A 17834-nucleotide genomic window follows, 5' to 3' on the forward strand; every position below is an offset into this window, starting at 1 on the left:
GCAGCCAGAGGCCTCTCTGAGAGCTCCTGCAAAGCGGTGTTAGAGGGGCTTTATCGGGGCCCACCTGCCCTGTGCCTGCTGTCACAGCAGCTCCTGAGAACCAGAACGTGGTACTGCCCGGGACCTCGGGGGAGCAGCTTGTGCCACAGACTCAAAACAGAGTCTTTCTCCCCTCATTTTCCTCTTGCTCGCCCAAAATCCAGCCGAGTGTCTTCACACTTGCCCTCCCCACCCCTTCTTTGTGGCAGGGGAATGGACTAGCTCGCTCCAGGTCCCTTGGCCCTGTTTTCTCCGATGCTACACCCTCACCACGTGTAGTAAAGAAGCTCAGAGGCTGAGCAACCTCACCATGGGGCTGTGCGTTGGCTAATTCACCCTGCTAGGCAGTACAGAGCACTCACTGGGAGGAGATGGTGCATCTGCAGCTAAAATAGATTAGCAAATTACCACACGCAGCAAGAAGCCCCTGTGGTTTGTTCATAGTGTGATGCCACCGCTACATGACGTTGTCTATTCTACAAAAAGCATTTGTAAATGTGCTGAAGCCTCCCGGGGACGGAAGGAAGGATGTTGCAGGGTTTGTTATAGAAGGTCACATAAATGGATCTTCATGGACAATTTGCTCTGCTTATCTTTAAATACGTGTGTATGCAGATCAGAAAGTGTGCAGAATTCTAAATGAAGGACTTAAATTTAAGGCACATCAGGGAGGAGCTGACTTCTGACCTGGCTCTTGGAGGAAAAAAGAGAATTCAGCACAGCATTTTTAAATTTTGGATGTAAACAGCCTCAGATGTCCAAAATGTCACTAGGCAGCCTGGATGCGATCTATATCATGATGGAGTCTGTTATTGGAATATGTGCCGTGGTGGGCAATGTCTTGGTGGTCTGGGCAGTGAGGCTGAACCCAGCTCTGCAGAAGACCACCTTCTTTTACATCGTTTCCCTGGCCCTCACTGACATTGCCATGGGGATCCTCGTCGTGCCGCTGGCTGTCATGGTGAGCCTGGGAGTCGTCATGCATTTCTACTCCTGCCTGTTCTTGTGCTGCCTCATGATGGTCTTTTCTCACGCCTCCATCCTGTCTCTCCTGGCTGTCGCAGTCGACAGGTACCTGCGAGTGAAGCTGCCAATCAGGTGAGTCTGGGCGAAGGTCCCATCTCATCATCTTTTCCCCATCTATTTCCTCCGGTATATTTTCCTTTTCCCTTCTTTGCAGCATCGTAGGGCTTCCCGGGGATCCTTGGTTCTCTGAAAGAAACTCTCACAGAGGCGGAGGTTCCCGAAGTGTAGGCAAGGGAGTGCCAGCAGCCTGGGCACTCCTGGGAATTCAGCAATGCCTGAAAACCTTGAGCTACAGGGAGTCAGGGAAGGGTTGCTCATAAACGTGTTTATGCTTAAAGTCTGAATCAGGTGGTGGTCTTTAGGTTTTCCCCTGGGAGACACCATACTGCTTTGACGCAGGTCAAAATGAACCAGTGTTCGTGAGGACGGGGTTTGACCCTGCATCTGTGGGTTCTCAGTTAAAAGGGATCAGTGACCGTTTGGAGGTTCCCCTGTAGTTTCAAACTACATTTTTCAATGTCAGAAGCTGCTAAGGACCAACTGCACAGAACTGTGCTTAACTCGAGTGAGACCAACCAGAAATGAGTGCTTAAAAGCCCGAGTTCCCGGATACAGTAGTTCTTTTTTCGGAAGATCTCATCTAACATGGCTGATGCTTCCTGCCCACCCAGGTACAGGGCAGCTGTCACGAAGCAAAGGATTTGTGTGATGCTGGGACTCAGCTGGCTTGTGTCTGTGCTGGTGGGGCTGGTCCCTATGCTGGGGTGGAACCAGCGCACGGGCAGCTCCAGCTTCATCGAGTGTCGCTACCCGGCTGTGATGCGAATGGATTATGTGGTGTATTTCAGCTTCTTCGCCTGGACCCTCCTTCCCTTGCTCATCATGTGTGCCCTCTACACCAAGATTTTCTACATCATGTGGATAAAACTAAACCAGAACTCAGCAAGTCTTCCAGGAGGAGGAAGAGTTTGTGGGAAAGAATACAAAATGGCCAAATATCTGGCCCTCATCCTCTTCTTGTTTGCAGTATCTTGGCTGCCTCTGGGCATCCTGAACTGCATTGTGTTCTTCTGCCCCTCCTGCGCCATCCCGCAGCCTCTGATGTACCTGGGCATCCTGCTGTCTCATGCCAACTCCGCCATGAACCCCGTCGTCTATGCCTTCAAAATAGAGAAGTTCAAAGAAATGTACGCTTTCATTCTGAGGACTTACATCCTGCACCAGAAGTTGGAGTCAGTTATTTCTAGCGTGGAGCACACAGTGGAGCTGGGAGTGAGCACCATGTGAGCTGTGCCCCGCTCATCAGCCTGTCTGGGCTGGATACAACTGAAACATTGCCCAGGTCGTGCATTCTGGACTGACAATTGTGTGTATCTCTGCGTTCAGCTAATTAAACTCTGGCAGTGCGACGCGGAGTTCAGGTTCCCAGCTAACACCCAAACCAAAGAAACGCTTATGCATTTCTGAGGCGAAAGGCATGAGAGGTTTGGGACTGAAGGGTGGCTTGACGGGGGAGTGCTGGGGGAGCGGTTGCGGTTGCTCATGCTCACGGGTAGTTTTCTCTGTTAATAGGAAGCCTTGCTGAGCTCTGCGGCAGGCGGGGGATTGGCAGAGCCCGGGCTCCAGCAGAAGCTGCCGGGAGGCGGCAGCCGTCCCCGCGAGTCTGGGTCCCTGCTGGGGCCCTGACAAGATACAGGATCTTCCTCACCCTGCCGGGGTCCCCCTTTCCCAAGCCCCAGCCTCTCTCTTGGGCTGACCCAACTATTTCTGCAGGTGCTGGGTGAGCCGGGGCAGGAGGCGCCTCTGCAGAAGCTCAGGCTGTGAAATGCAGCACGAGGCTGGTGCACGCACCAGCGAGGGGACTGCTGCAGCAAACCGCAGGCTGGCTGGAGACCTGACAGCAGCCTCTCGTGCTGCTTTTGCCCCTGCTAACAGCTCTTCCTTTAAGAGTATTTGCTTTGGCTTTTCAGCTCTATTTAAGGAAACTGTTTCTCAAATTGGTGGAGCTACGTGGAAATGCTCTGGCCTGTTGCCACAGAGCAAACCTCTCCATAAATGCTGAGGTACTATAGGGTGTCACAAGAAGCCGGCCCCTGGCTGCCAGATTTCTGGTCGCACAAAGAGCAGCACAGCAAGACTCAGTCAAGGGGACCCCGGCCCGAGCGGGGGGCTCAGAAACCTCCTGCTTCACCTCCTGAAAATACCCAGACCCGGCTCAGCGGGGCAGCAGCACCCACTGGTGGAAAGGTGCTTTGGTGCAGAAGGGAAACGAGTATCCTTCGCACAAGGTTTTGTTTGCACCAGCCCATAAAATTTAATAGCGTGAGATCATCCCCAAGCTTTTTCTTCGAAGGCAGGTGTTCCGTGGGGACACTGACTTTCTAAGATGCCTGCAGCGCTGCGGGTCCTACCAGGGACAAGCTGTCAGGTCGCCTTTTGTCTGTCCTTTTTAGCAGCTGTGGGCTGGAGATGTGTTCAGAAAAAGCCCCGTCTTCAGTAAACCCACGTCCGCGTGCCTGCGTAGGTGTGTGCCCTGGGACTGGAAACCTGCCGCTGAGCAGAGGGAAGGGGTCTTGCTCCATACCCGGGCTGAGCACGACGCTGAACCCACTTTTCCTGGGCTGTAGGCGGGGTGAGAAATGCTTCATCAGCTCATTTCATATGACCCCCAGGCCAGGTCGCACAAGGAGCAGCCGCGAGAGGAGGGGACGGTCGCCTCCCCCACGGGGACACATCCGCGCTTTCCTTGTGCCGGTTCCCCGTGTTTCTAAGGAGAAATAAAATACCCGAAGGAAAAAAAGCCCTTTGGGCCCTGGTCCCTGCTGATGCAGCCGAGGGCGATGCCGTCAAACCCGGCTGAGCTGCACCTGCCCTGGCTGGGGCCGAATCGGGGCGTTCCGGCCCAGCACCCCCTGTTCCCACCGAGTTCCTGCTGGGGAAGGCACAAGGTGCACTTATTTTCTTCAGATGTTTCCTCCTCCAGGCAGCATCTGTTTCCTGTTCTAAATATGAAAAAACCAGGCTGCCAGGCTGCCGCAGCTCCCCTGTCGCAGAGGAGGACAAGCTCTCTCCCTTCCGCCGCCTCTGCCCCACACGAGCGTGGCTTCGCCCCCAGCCCCGGGACACCCCGGGGGCTGCACCCCTCCTCGCAACCCCACGTCCTCCTTCTGCGGGCCCTCGGCTCTCCTGCCGCTGCCCTCCTTCAGCCCCAGCCTCGGGAAACACTGCAGGGTTTTATGGCTCGCAAAGTGATTAAACGCTCCCTGCACAGAGGAGCCAAGCGGGGCCGGAGCGTGGGATCCGGGAGCGTTTCGGTGTGGAAGCCAGCTCTGCCCTCCCCTTCTCCCTGTTTATTTACAGGCATCCAACCCCAGATCCCAACTGAAGGGCTCCCTCCTTTAATTCTCTACCAAAGTGCTCTCCTGTAGGCAGGCGCTGTGCTCCCGCTGAGAGGCTTTGGGAAGCATGGCTGAGCTCTGTCCGTCGGTGCTGACAATCCTCCGCTCGCCACTGCCTGTACTCTCCGTGAGCACGCGCCTGGATGCGTATAAATATATGCCACTGTGATAGATAATCCTTCTGCTAGTTGTGTCGGTGCCGTTGGAGTATTTGGAAGCCTTTGCTGCCACATGCAGTAACATTTTTTTCATAAAAGCAGTTGTGATTTGAAGCAGGCCGCCTTGTGCTGGCAGCAGGAGGGGGTGTGCGTAAGAAGGATGGGGCTCGGCTGCGCGGTGCCCAGGATTCATTTTTTTATTCCTCCGTGGTATCGGGTGGGCATCAGCCACCGAACAAAGGCAGAGTCTGTCGGACATCTCAGCATCCTGCTCTGGACAAGTGGGAGGATGATGCTGAGGTGGGTGATAGAGCCTTTGTCAGCCCCTGGGTTCAAGGTTGTCACCGGGACCCCCAGCCCTTTCTGGTCACCCAGGGCGGCTCCGTCCCCCCCCGCAGCCACGGCGCTGTCGAGAGCTCAGGGCTGCAGCTCAGAGCTGCACCCAGAAGTGCTGGTGTGCCCCAGCCCGAGGCGGAGGAAAGGGCCAGACCCCTCTTTGTTCCCCACCACCATTGATTCCCAGTCCTGCTGCATGGCACCCAGCTGCCTCGCCCTGCCCGGGCCACCCCGGAGCCCTCACAGCCCCAGAGAAACTCAGCCGGGGCTTTGCTGCCACACAAAACTACCCGCCCGTGAGCGGGCTGCAGCTGGAGTAAGTTGTGAGTTGGCAGTTTAAGGCTTTGGTTTAGATTAGGACCCGAAGGTGTATTTTTAGACCGTGTTATTTAGCTGGCGCGGTGGCGCCCACCGAGCTCTGTGGGGAAGGCGGCTTGAGGAGGAGCCCGTGCCCGGGGCAGGTCGGGCTCTGGGCCGGGGGCTGTTGTACTTCGATGGGGTTAAACAGTGTTTGGGATCCTGGTCCCCCAGCACTTGATGGATTTGCCATTTAAAGGCTGAAGTCAGCCTGCGCGTTTCTTGGATGGCTCCAGCGAAAGGCTTCCAGCTATTCCCCAAGGGTCCTCCTACATCCTGGTGAGATAAGGATCAGGAAGGGAACGGTCTATCTGCAACCTCAACTGGCTTTGAGCACGGATTCCCTTTTCACTTTGGGGGTGGAGGGGAGGAGAACAGATTTTCTAGAAAAGAAATTATTTCTAAGTGACACACGGATGCAGAGAAAAAAAAAAAAAATCCCACAACAATGACTTTATCATGTGAGTCAACAACAGCGACAGCCGCTTTTGTTCTGGTGGGGCTGTGAAACCCTGGCAGGGAGGAGGCAGCAGTGTCCTTGCAGGCAGCCCTGCCTGCACCCCCCGCTCGGGGGTCCCAGCTGCCCCCCAGAGCCGGCGCTGGCCCCGGCTGCAGCTCGGCCTCGTCGCTTTGAGGCACTGACGTTCCGCGCTCTCATTCCTCCTTCCTTCCTTCCAGGCAGCTTCTGCTCTTGCACCAGGAGGTGTGGAGGAGGGTTTATTCTGGGACTTTGAAATCTAATGTTTACCTTGAAGGAAAATAAAAAAAAAAAAAAAAAAAGGCAACAGCTTATAAACCAAGAGGTGGCGAGTGGCGAATGCTGTCCTGGCTCTTCCCTGCCTTGGAAGGAAGTGAAAGCAAAGCAGAGAGGGGATGTGAATGTGGAACAGGGTAACATCTGGTTTAACAGAGAGGGATTGTGGTCTGGTGAGTAACGCGCCAGAATGAGAGTCGGGAGCCTGGCGCTGGCGACCAATGTCCTGTCACTGCTCCGTGCCTCAGTTTCCCCATCCATGGAAAGAAGAGGGTTGGTCTGGTCTTGGCAGAGCGTTCTGTGAGCTGGGAAGGGCCGGACAGGAGCAGGGTCCTTTCAGTTTCCTTCTGAAACTTCCCATTTGGGCATTGTTTCACCTGCCCCTTTGGCTATCGGGGCATGGTGATGTTAAAAAACCGCTGTCGGTATTTCTGACGGGTGGGAAAACCTGCAGGAAGCTCTCCCCTGGTACGCCCACAGCTGCACTGGCAGACGAAGTTCACCCTCCTTAGAATCCAGATTTTGTTCCAAAGATGATTTCAGCCCCTGTCAAAAGCAAATTGTCAGTGGAGAATCAGATCTGGAAAGCTCTTCCCTTCCGCATCCCGTTCCTGGAGCTTGACCCGTGCTGGAAATGGGAGGATTTCTCCTGGTGACTCACGCGCAGTCTCTGAACGGCCAGAAAAGGTGCAAGTGTGGGTCTGGTGCTGCTGCCCCCCGGTGCCACCCGCTCCGGGCCCGCCTGCTCCTGGGTGTTAGTTAAAGCCGAGCGGTGGAGCTGGGGCGTGTGTGCAGGGCCGGGCGGGGGCCGGAGCTGGCGGATGGGGCTGTGAGACGTGCCGCAGCCCCCGGCCGACAGCGGAGAGGTCGGTGTGGGGGTAAAGGGCGTTAATGCCACGAGGGCCAGGGCAGCGCCGGGGTGACCCGCCCCGCTGGCCTTCTCTCGGTATTTTCACTCCGATTTGGAGCTTTGGCTGATTTCTCATCACGCGTGGTGGCCTGGGCACCTCCCAGCCCATCCCTCCTCCCCGTGGGACGCTGCAGGTGGGCGCACGCCAGCACCCCCCGATCGCTCACTGGGTGAGGCGGGAGACCCCAGGAGATGCTTCCTGCTCCAGAAGTGAAACCGTGCTGGGAAAACAGCAACAACTGCTGCGATACGTAACGCTCCCGATGTGGTTTTGCTCGGCTGGATGATGCGGTTTTGGATTTTAAACCTCCCGAAACCTGGGAGTGAGCGTCTCTGCTCTTCTCGCCCAGCTCGTTCGGGAGCGCAGCGCCTGCGTGGGAGGGAGCCGGGGCTGTCAGACCAGTGACGCTCGGCGGCATCGCCCGCCAGACGGCCGCTCCGAAACGGCTCCTGCTTCTCAGCCCCGGGAACTCTGAGTAAAACAGGGCAGGCAGGCGGGGACAGGGGCTCGGCTGAATGATATTTTAGTGCGTTTCAAAATGGATTGCGTTATAATTGGGGAGTTTTTTATGGTTCTTTTCGGGTGTGGTTGGGGAGTGGGGGAAGCTGCACTCAGGGCAGGGCAATGGGCACGGGACCCCGTCTGACGCCGAATCCTCTCACCCAGACTGAAACGCTCTTTCTCACCCGGCGGGAGCAGCGGATCCCCCCGCTATCCAGCTCTCCCTGCCCAAGGCTGTTCCTTTCCCCCGCAGTACCCGGGGCCATGAGTGATCTGTATCACACTCGGGTTTTCTTGCTGGCCCATTAGTTACAGGCCAAAAGGGTTTAGGGGCCTCTACAAACAGCTCACCCCTGTTTGTGCAGCACCCAGAACTCTTCCACGGTCTTGGCCCTCCTCTCCCCCCCCGTTAGCACCGGGTGACGTCTGGTGCTGCGACATCCCACCGCAGCCGGCTGCTCCTCGTCCCCGCGCATCACGTCGTGCCGGCGGAGCCGGGCGGAGGCCTCAGCGCTGCCTTGGCCGTTCGTGCCGTGCCCTTGTCCCCGCAGCCGAGGGCAATTTCGGGGAACACCCCCCCCGAGGAGGCACCCCCAGCCTCCAAGCGCGGAGGTTCGGCGTGGGCTGGGTTAGGCGAGGCAGGGTGAGCGTGTTCACGGGTGTGCAACGCTGGCGCGGGGCTGTGGGCAGAGCCCGCGTCCCCCCGACCCCGCAGGGCTCCCTCCTGCCTCAGCTGCCCCCTCCCGGGCCCGGCAACCCCCGGGGGTCGCGGCACCGCTGCGGCGTCACCTTCACCTTGGCCTGTGCCGGGGCAGGAGAGCGGCTCCACCGGCGCCAGCACGCCCCGACAAACCTGGCGACCGGGGCGAGATATCCTGATGCTCGTGGCCACCCCGGGTGCCCGTGCTGACGCTGAGCAACCCCCCCCCTTCCCTCAGGCAGCAGCGAGGGTCGAGCAACGCGAAGGATCTGGCTGGGCCCCATCTCCCTGCGGATCGTGCCGTGGCCGCGCTGCCGTCCCCCCATCCCAGCCGAGGGCTGTCCCCGCCCAGCGTCCTGTAAATCACAATTTCTCCATATTCATCTGAGCCTACCTGCCGTGGTGATAGGCTGATTATTCTGCAGAACAAACAGGACCGAGATGGTTTCTTCTGCTCTTTCAAGTGGCTTTGCAACACCTGGGAAAACGCAGCTTTTTGGAATATTTTGTTCCCAGAGGCGCTTCTCCGACTTGTTGCACAGTGATTTAGAGACATCACCCATCAGGCAGTTTTGAGCACCCACCTCCCATGTAACAGGAGAGGAAATCACCTCTCGATTTCTTTTTTAAAAGCCTTTCAGTCTGGCTGTTATCAGGCACCTGCCAGGTGGCAGCAAACACGGGACGCTGCCGGCGCTCGGCGCCTGCCACGCACCCGCCACCGCTGAGGGCTCTTCTGCCCGGCACAGAGCCTTCCGTCCTCACTCTTCATTAGAGATTGTTTGAAAATCACATAAAAATAGCATCAAATAAATCACGGGGAGATGAAAGGGAGGTTTGAGCTGGCAGGAGATTCTTTAAAGAGGCACTATTTATACAAATTATCTAGCTGACGTTAGAGAAATGGTTTGGACGTTTTATAAACTCTTCTGCTGATAATTTTGCATCGAAGTATGTCAGGGCTGGGGGAGGCAGACGGGGGTGAGATGCCTGAGCCGAGGGCCTGAGCTCTCTGCCCAGTTCTGAGGTTTGACCACCAGCAGATTATTTAACTGCAGCGGACTGCAACTTCCAGCAGCCCCTTGCTCTGAAGAGAGAGCAGGCCAGTGCCGTTGCTGGGCCGGTGAGCAGGCGCGGGAGGAGAGCAGCCGCCCGGCACAGGCAGCGCTCGCCGCTGCTACTGCCCGTCCCGGGGCAGGGGGCCGAGGGCACGGGGTGCAGCCCCCACTTAGCAGCTTCCTCGTATCTGTTTCTCTCCAACAAGGGCTGAACAGACACTGCCCGGAATGTGTGGCTCTAACATCAACGACAATAAATATATGTGCTTAATACGGGGTCACTGAATTATTCTTCATTTTGAACGTTTAGCTGCATCCCAGCCTACAGATGTCCCGGGTTAGATGACTGTTACCGAGGTGTGCACAGAGACTGCAGCTGAGCTCTAAAGCCCCTCTGGAAACGAGCTGTATTCCCGGTACTCAAACAGAGGTCTGCAAAGCATTTGCTCACTTTCGAACAACACACGCCTGCCTTTCTTCTTCCTGAGCGAAAATCCAGAATTCAGACAAATGATTGAAGATGCAGCCACTTCGATCCAACACCAAACTGAAGGCACGGCCATTTGTTGTTGTTTAAAAGCCCATTAACATGTTCTGAACAGTGCTGCTGGCTCCTTTGCCCTGGCTACCTTTCAAGTCAGACAATTATTTTCAGCCTCTCCAAACTCTCGGGAGTTGACCGGAGTTCACCCGCCCTCGGCCGCGGTGCCACGGGCTGGGCGGGGACAGTGGCCCCCATCGTGGGCAGCTGCAAGGTGAAACGATCGCGCTGCAGCTTGTGAAGATGGAAGATGCTCGTCGTGTGCAGAATATTATTTTTATTATTACTAGCAGTAAAACTGATAATGCCTGGTTTCTGCCCGAGGCAAGCTCCGGGTAAGGCAGAGGGGGCCTGTGGCTGTGCGCGCAGGGGTGGAGGGTGAGCAGAGCTCGGGCTCTCTCCGGGCAGGGGCACAAGCTCCTGGGGGGCTCGTGCCACGTTGTGCCTCCTCCGAGCCACTGGCATGCGGGTCTGGGTGCTGCTGGGACCCCCGAGGGGCAGTGATGAGGGTCTGGGGAGGTTTAATCAAGTCCCATTCGCCCCTTTCTCAGCTCTCTCCATCCCCTCTCTTGCCCCGGCTGTTCCCCTTACCCGAGTCCCCCCCTGCCATGTTGCTGCAGGAGCCCGGTGGGATGTCGCCACCTCAGGAGCTGGGGACCCCGGCTCAGGACCTGCAGGACACTGGTTACCACACAGATGATGGCCGTGGGCTCCGGCTGTGCCTTGATCCTTCATTTGCTTTCCCCCAGCTCTGGCTTCTCACCGGTTGTGTTTTGTGGAAATCTCCTGCTGTGGTGAGTACTCTGGGTCGGGGAATATCTTTGTATAATTTATTTATGAAACGTGACTCACTCTCTGACTGGCATCCATGGACTAATTCATCATTGTCAGCATAACCACTTGCAGCGGGGGGGGGGGGGGGAGCTTATATTTTCCCTGGATATCTTTTAAGTGCTTTTTTCCTGCCTTTAGTTTTCTCATCAAACCAAGGCCTTATTTATAGTACGGCCATTTATGTCTGGGTAAGCCCAGAGTGGCCCCAATGGCTTAAAAGGATTTTCTCTAGATGTACATGGGTGTAATGGAGAGAGGGATTTGGTCCTGCGGCTGCAATAATCCTCTGGGAGGTGGAAGCAGGGGCTTTCCCCCAGGAACAGCAATTCCCATGAAAATGAGCAAATGAAACCCCACGGGCCCTGTCTGAAGGGGTGAGGAGCTGACGGCTCCAAACCAAGAGAGGTGCTGGGCTCCTGGCACCCGAGCACCCGCTGGCTGGCGGGTCCCTCCGGCGCGGGCTCTGGGGACGTTTGGTGCTGTTCGGAGATCGACACGCCGGAGCGGCTCGGAGGCACCAGGCTCGGGCCCCTCTCACGCAGCAGCAGCTTCCCAGGACAGGGTATGGAGGGCAGTCACAAAGGTGCTGGGGAGGGAGGAAGGAAAACCTTTTGGTCTTTATGTGGTCAGAGATGCTGCTGAAAACAAACCGTTTGGTCCTGAGGCCACGAAGCGCCCGGAGCCTCCCCGGGAGCTCGGCTCCGCGCCAGCCGCACGACGATGAGCTGGGGGCACTGCCAGGGTCCAGGTTTACCAGGAAGCTCTGTAGGAAGGAAGCATTGTTTCTACCTTTTTATTTTTAATTTATATATATTTGGATCCAGCCTTTCCCATGATGGATGGCAGAAATTGAGGCCTGCTTGGTTCTACAAGTAACTCGGAGATGTTATTTGCTTCCTTAGGAAAAAAAAAAAGGATTTATTTTTTTCACTGTCTGTTTGCAGTAAAACACACACAGATCTCTCATTGTAGTAGAAAACTCAGCTTCTCTAATGACACTCATTGCCAAGACTGCTGCCCTGATTTTGGGGGAAATAAATTGTTCTTAAACACTTGCTCCAATACACAGTTTTGGAGTCTCGTAGCAATGATTCTGCAATTTGCCTGTAAGATAGGTTAGCGCTGGAGGACTTGCAATGCGCTTACTCTGCGGTGGAAGGGAATTGAAAATGAGCACATTGCTGGCTAAATAATAATGCACCATTTGTTACTGACCTGAGGATAAGATTTAGTACCTATTTTGTGCAGCTTTATAGCGCCTCAGAGCCCCAGAAGGAGCTGCGAGGTGCTGGGATGGCTGTATTTATGGGAGATTGGGTGGTACAACCATTATATTTTTTTGCTGAAGAAGAAATATGGGAAATGCGTGTCTGGAAGGACCGTGAGATAAAGCATTAGTGTTTCCACCTCCTCAGCTCCTCGCCGTTTCCGCTCTGCTTCAAACACGTGGGGTGAGGAGGTGGGGGGGGGGGGAATGAAACTGAGCTTTGCTCATTTGGCAGATGGGAAATGCAAATTGCACTCGCTCAAAGTTTCCAGGTGGGGATGGAGTGGAGGGAGCCCAGGGGTGGGGGGAGCCCAGGGGTGGGGGGAGCCCAGGAGTGGGACCCGTGTGAGCAGGGCACAGGGAGGGCACCTGAGATAAGAGCTGGGTTGGACGCAGGTAAATACCTAGAGACACACGTCTGTATCAGACTCCTCTTCTTAGGAAGCAGGCTGGACCCAGGCAGCGTGGGGCCTGCACGGCCCCGGCCCCGGCCGCAAGCACGTGCCCCTCCAGGAGGGACGGCTGCTGCATCCCTCGAGCTGCCCCTCATCCCCGAAGCGCGGTGCTCGGCTGCGGGGCAGGCGAGCTGTGCCCGGAGCACAGACCCATTGCCAAGCGCTGCCCCTTTACAGAGCTCTTTGCTGCACGCCAGCGGGTGTTTGATTTCCTTATCTCCTGGAAGTTTAATGCGCGGGGGAAATCCCGTACCCCCCCGGCCCGCCTGGCACCGGCGTGGCCTCATCCCGTGCTCTGCTGTCGTCAGGGCAGGAAGGATCTCGGGGGCAGCCCCGTTACCGCCGGCCTGACGAGCACGTGGCCGAGGGTCCGCGGCAGGTAACGCCCCGCGAGGATGAATCGCAGCAGTTCGGGTTCCTTGTTCCGAGGCAAACACTGCGATGGGCTCTCAGAACAGCGAGGCCGCTGACAAAGGGGCGATTTATGGCCACGCTGAGCTGCAGCCTCGAAGGTTCTTTGCCGTCCCAGGGAGCAGAGGCCCCAAGGCGTCATTCAGGGGCCTTTGCTGGACACGTGCCTGCTCCAGGCCCGGCTTTGTAAGGAGGGAGAGCTCGTTGCCTTGCCCGGCGCCCCGTGGGCCCGGCCCAGCCGTGCTCTGGCACATCTCTGGGGGCGCGGGTCAGCGTGTGTGTGCTGAGGGGTGCGGAACCCGCAGCTCTCTCTGACATCACCCGAGCGCTGCTGGTCCGCCCTGTCCTGGGGCCGCTTCTCGCGTTGCTGAGAGTCCGTCCAGCTCCGGCGCCCTCGCGCTCTGCCGTGTTCTGCCGCCCACAGCCGCCTTGTCCGCGCGGGGCCATTTTCCCAGGGATGTGTCAAAGCTCATTTTGAAAACCCCTCAGAGCACTTCTAGTCTTTTCAAGTCCCAACCCAGGAGATTTTCAGGGCAGATGCAGGTCTGCTGGCTCTTCTCTCCCATGTTTCCACACCCAGTTTGAAGTGTGGACCAGGACCCAGAGCTGTGCTCAGTGCTGGGCTCCTGTGGCCCTCGCAGACCCGCAGCCAGGTCCTGATTCCTGCCCACTGGGGAGGAAGCAGCAGCACTGGCCGCATCAGGGAGGCGATCCCGGTATCTGCAAGCAGAGCGCACCTCGGCCCCCCTGTTTGCCCAGGATCTGGGGCTGGAGGCCACGGGAGCCCAGCTTGGAGCAGGCAAGGATGGTGACGGAGCAGCCACTGCTCCACGAGACGTGGGAGGGATGAGTCTGAGGGAGCGGCACTCGCCTCGCTTCGGGGTGATGAAGTTTGCTGCTGGCACCACTCGCTCGCTCACGGCCCAACAAAAACATCCCTCCCAGCCCTCCTGGCAGAGTGCGGATCCGCCAGCGCGGAGGCAACGTGGCCGCGGCTCTGCATCGCCGTCCGGCCGTGCTGCCTCTCCGGGGCGGCTCTGCCTGCCCTGGGCCTGCCCCTGCCCAGCCCAGCAGGCAGCTCCTCTCCTCCTCCTCCTCCTCCTCCTCCTCCTCACCGGCACAGAGGCTGCGGGGTGGGGACCGCGGGCTGTGCTGGGGGAGTGTTGGCTGGGTTTGGAGAAGAAACAGCTCTGAATCTGAGGCTCCAGGCCCAAAACGGTCCCTCGGTAACTGATGTCCTTGCCACCAGCAGTTCTCAGCTAAAGGCATCACAGATGTGACTGGGTGGGTGACAGCAGGGGCTTGCTCTGCAGGGATCTGCAGGTCGTGGCACGAGTCACCGTGCACAGAGGAGACGTGGTGACACTGTGAAAACCACACCGAGGACATTTCTTAGAACTGCAGGATGTTAGTCACTCTCATTCTGCATCAGACCTCAATGGAAAAACCCCGTGTGCTGGCTGCCAGGACACCCCAGTTGGGAAGGTTCCTGGTGAAGCAGGAGAAGCGACCAAGCCCCAGCAGAGCCAGCGTCGAGCGGCTGCTGTCCCGCTGGCAGTTCCAGCGGCGTGCCTGGGAGATCCCCGGCGGGCGGGCGGGCAGGGTTCAGATGCGGGGTCAGTGTGGAGGGGTTGGAGCCTGCACCGAGCTGCCCCTCCGCTCACTGCCGAGGGACGGAGGGCACAGAGCAGGGGCATGAGCCGCTGGCGCGGACGGAGAGCCCCGAGTCCCTCCCCGGGCCGTGCCCCAGCAGCGGTGACAGGAGCTGTCAGTCTGGTATGAGGCACCTCACCACAACGTACAGCGCAGGCAGTAAAACAAGTGATTACATGGGCTGATATCTTTGCGGTTTCTGTAACTCTGGAAATACAAGTGGAGTTTTCCGTAATTAAGGAAACTCTGAGAACTGGCCCCAGCCACCCCATGAGCTGGGGACACTTTGTGGTGTATCAGCTGGGACGGCAGATCTTGGGAGACTTCCTGGCTGTTTTGAGTAAATGTGAGATCTCCTGGCAGATAAATGCCCTCAGCCCCGGCACGTCTCTTCCTTGAGAAAAGAGCCCTGGGAGCGCAGCGCCGTGCCCGCCCTCCCTGCCAGGCAGGTGCAGCGCCGGTGACCTGCCCCTCGCTGGCGCTGCCTGCCAGCTGGAGACCCGTCTGCTTTACTGGGAAACCAAGAAACTGGGTGACCCAAGACCCAGCTGTTTGCCCCCACGTTGCTCGGGTCATTGTTGGGCTGCGTGCTGTGGGGTCAGTGGGTTCAGCTCTTTTTCCAGTCCCTGGCATAAACACGGATACAACTTCAGTCCATGCGACCTTGATCTTCACTGTCAGCCCTACACTTGCCGTCATCATGGTCACATACCAGTTTGTTACCCCCAAGCGGGCACTCCTGTAGAAAGCAAGAGGTTTTGGGGGCAAATAGAGAAGGAAACCAAAGCATGGTGGATGAGAACAAACGGCTGCATTTGTTTTCAAGGCCTGTGAGTTGAAGGAGAAGATCTTGAAGCTTTTGCATGTTCATGCGGGGAGAGGAGCCGCCGTTTCATGCGGGCGGCCACAAAGCAGCATCAGCCCTAAGCCTGTCCCGAGGGGAAGCTTCTCTTCTCGGAGACAGCCAGTAAAACAGTCCTGCTTCAGTGGGAGTTCAGAGCCATTACACATTTCCTTGTAATATGGAAATTATTACCAACCAGTGCTTTTAGGAAACGCTCCATTTCCCACCTTCTGGGCCCAGTTATTAGTTTTGCAAACCCAAGCATGGGTGACCAGCGCAGGGCGCGGGGAGGGCTGCAGCTGCGCCCTGTCCCTGCCTCGCACGGAGCCCTCGGGAGAGGGGGGACAGCCCCGGCCACGCCGTGGGACGAAGGGGCCCCCGCAGCCGCGGGGAGGCAGCGCTGGCAGCGCCCGGGCAGAGGGACCCCAGAGGCGCTCGCTGGGCTTTGCAGGCTCTGCCCCGCAGCTCGCTGTGGCGAGCCAGCGCCTCGTCCACGGAGACTCTCAGTAATGCTGAAACAGGCAAAAAATCTGCGGCACTAGAGCGCTTTTCTGCAGGTGCTGAGTCCTGGGAGCGAGCTGCCAGCCCCGGGGGCTGCAATCTGTGCAGGCAGAGAGCGACAGAGGCCACTCGCGCCGACACAGGCAGCGCAGGCTGGCCTGCTTCTCCCGCAGACCCATCTGCTGTGTTTCTCACATCATATGCAACTGTTTTATCTTTGCTCATTTTCTATTGCTAAACACTGGCTGGGAGATGAGCTATTTTAAAATGCATCTGCTGTTATTTATACAAACACTTTCTTCTCAAAGGGCAACAGAGGAAAGTGTTGAAAACCAAAGCACCCCCAAATGTTTCCAGGATGTAATTGGGCTGCTTTGCTGCTGGCGATGCAGACACGCATGCTGCTCGCTAGCGACAGACACGATGGCTCCTCTTTTGAGGAGCTTTCCGTGGTCTTTAGGTGCAGAAAGGCAGGTCGGTGCCAGTGTCCGGACAGCCCAGGGTGACCCTGCCCAGCCCCGGCAGCACCGATCTGCCTGCCCACGGGCAGCCACCTCCGGAGGGCCGGAGAAACACGGACAAGACATCCAGCCCTTACTCAGGAGAAGTTTCCAGTCAACTGAGTCATAACTGGAGTGGAAATGAGTCATGATCTGGTGAGGAGGCAACAGCTGATTTCCGAGATGAACTCATGGTTGCACCGCCAGTTGGATGGTGACTGTGACACTGCTCCGGCCCCAAAGGACCAAGCACTACTCTACTTGGGAGGAGAACATTTTCTTTTCGGCACAGGCTGAAAACACAGGTGCACACAGGTGCCTCGTGCTCCTCTTATTCAGTGTTTGCTTTGCTGTGAACATAAAGTAACAGCCTTTCTGCAGGAAAATACCTACTCTTTCCTGAGCAAGAAGCATAAAGCCGGTATTATTAGCTTGCATTCAGGAAGCAATCAGAAAATGAAGAGTGCTATCGTAAGGCTAAGTGTTATTGTAATCATAATTATAGTGGAGCAAGTAATACAAAGAGCTGAGCAACAGCCTCTCCTGAAACAGCTGTTCCAAGAGAAGCTCCCCCTAACACCTGAAAGCAGGAGTAAGACATTGCTGGAGCCCGCCGGAGGGTCTCCAAAGCTCTGGGATGATTAAGTCCAGGGAGGACAGCAGAGCAGCATTAACTGGAAACACACACCCCTTATCCAGTCCAGGTGAGTTCATTATTAACTCCCTGATGTCTTTATAAACCCTGTCCTGCAGCCCTCTGCCTGCCCTGACTGGCTGCTGGTGGTTCTGGCCTGGGGTAACTGGTGTGGGTGGGAGAGGGAGCAGGGCTGGCTGAGGACTCGTGGCTCCTGCTGCGTGCTGGCCCTGGGTGCTGGCAGCCCCCAGGGCTGGGCCTGGAAGGGACCAGCTATCAACTGGGAGAAAGCAGGAACCGGTAATGGAGGAATCACGGAGCTCAGGGGGTTTCCTGCAGCCTGTAGACAAGTGGCTGGGTTACTGCTCTTACCGGCTCATCAGAAGTTACCCCTGGCTGTGACGTGGTCGTTGTGTGACCGTGCTTAAACAAAGCAGGGGTTTAAAACCCGTGAAAGGAAACATGGGAGCAAGCATTGTGGAATTAGACTTTCTCCCATTTCTGTACACGTGACATCTAACCCCAAGGGAGCGTTTGTCTCCCTGTGTGTGGTTACCAGCATGCCTACGAAGTCAAAGGAATGTCTCTGACTTCCTCTAGTACCGAAAATGGTAATACTTAATTTTTATTTTTTCTTTTTCCCCTTACTTCCTGCCCTTTCCCTGTACCGCCTGAATTTTACAAAATGGAAGTAGAAAAATGGGAGCTGCATCTGTCCTAGCAATGGGTGAAACCATCTGGCAGCTGCTCGTGGAGGATGTGGTTGGTACCTGGGAGGCATCGCCTCGTCCTGGCGGGGGAGCGAGCGCTTGACTCCGCAGCGCTGCACAGGAAGGAGGTGGGGAGGCAGCAAAGGTGTGGTTGCAGCTGCCTCTGAGCAGCGAGCACAGGTCGTCAGCTGAAAGAACATCACTTGTTGTTGGTCACTCGGAGCTCTGCTGTCCCAGCCTTTCATG

General features: G+C 56.9%; 1 protein-coding gene across 1 annotated transcript; it reads left to right on the forward strand.

Moving 5' to 3' along the window:
• The first annotated feature begins 793 nt into the window (after positions 1-793).
• On the forward strand, positions 794-2352 carry LOC141969755 (adenosine receptor A3-like). Its single transcript, XM_074925832.1, has 2 exons — positions 794-1137; positions 1737-2352. Exons 1-2 carry the CDS (start codon positions 794-796, stop codon positions 2350-2352), a joined length of 960 nt encoding a protein of 319 aa, XP_074781933.1.
• The last annotated feature ends 15482 nt before the right edge of the window (positions 2353-17834 follow it).

The sequence above is a fragment of the Athene noctua genome, chromosome 23, assembly GCF_965140245.1.
Source record: "Athene noctua chromosome 23, bAthNoc1.hap1.1, whole genome shotgun sequence".
In the NCBI taxonomy this organism is placed as follows: domain Eukaryota; kingdom Metazoa; phylum Chordata; class Aves; order Strigiformes; family Strigidae; genus Athene; species Athene noctua.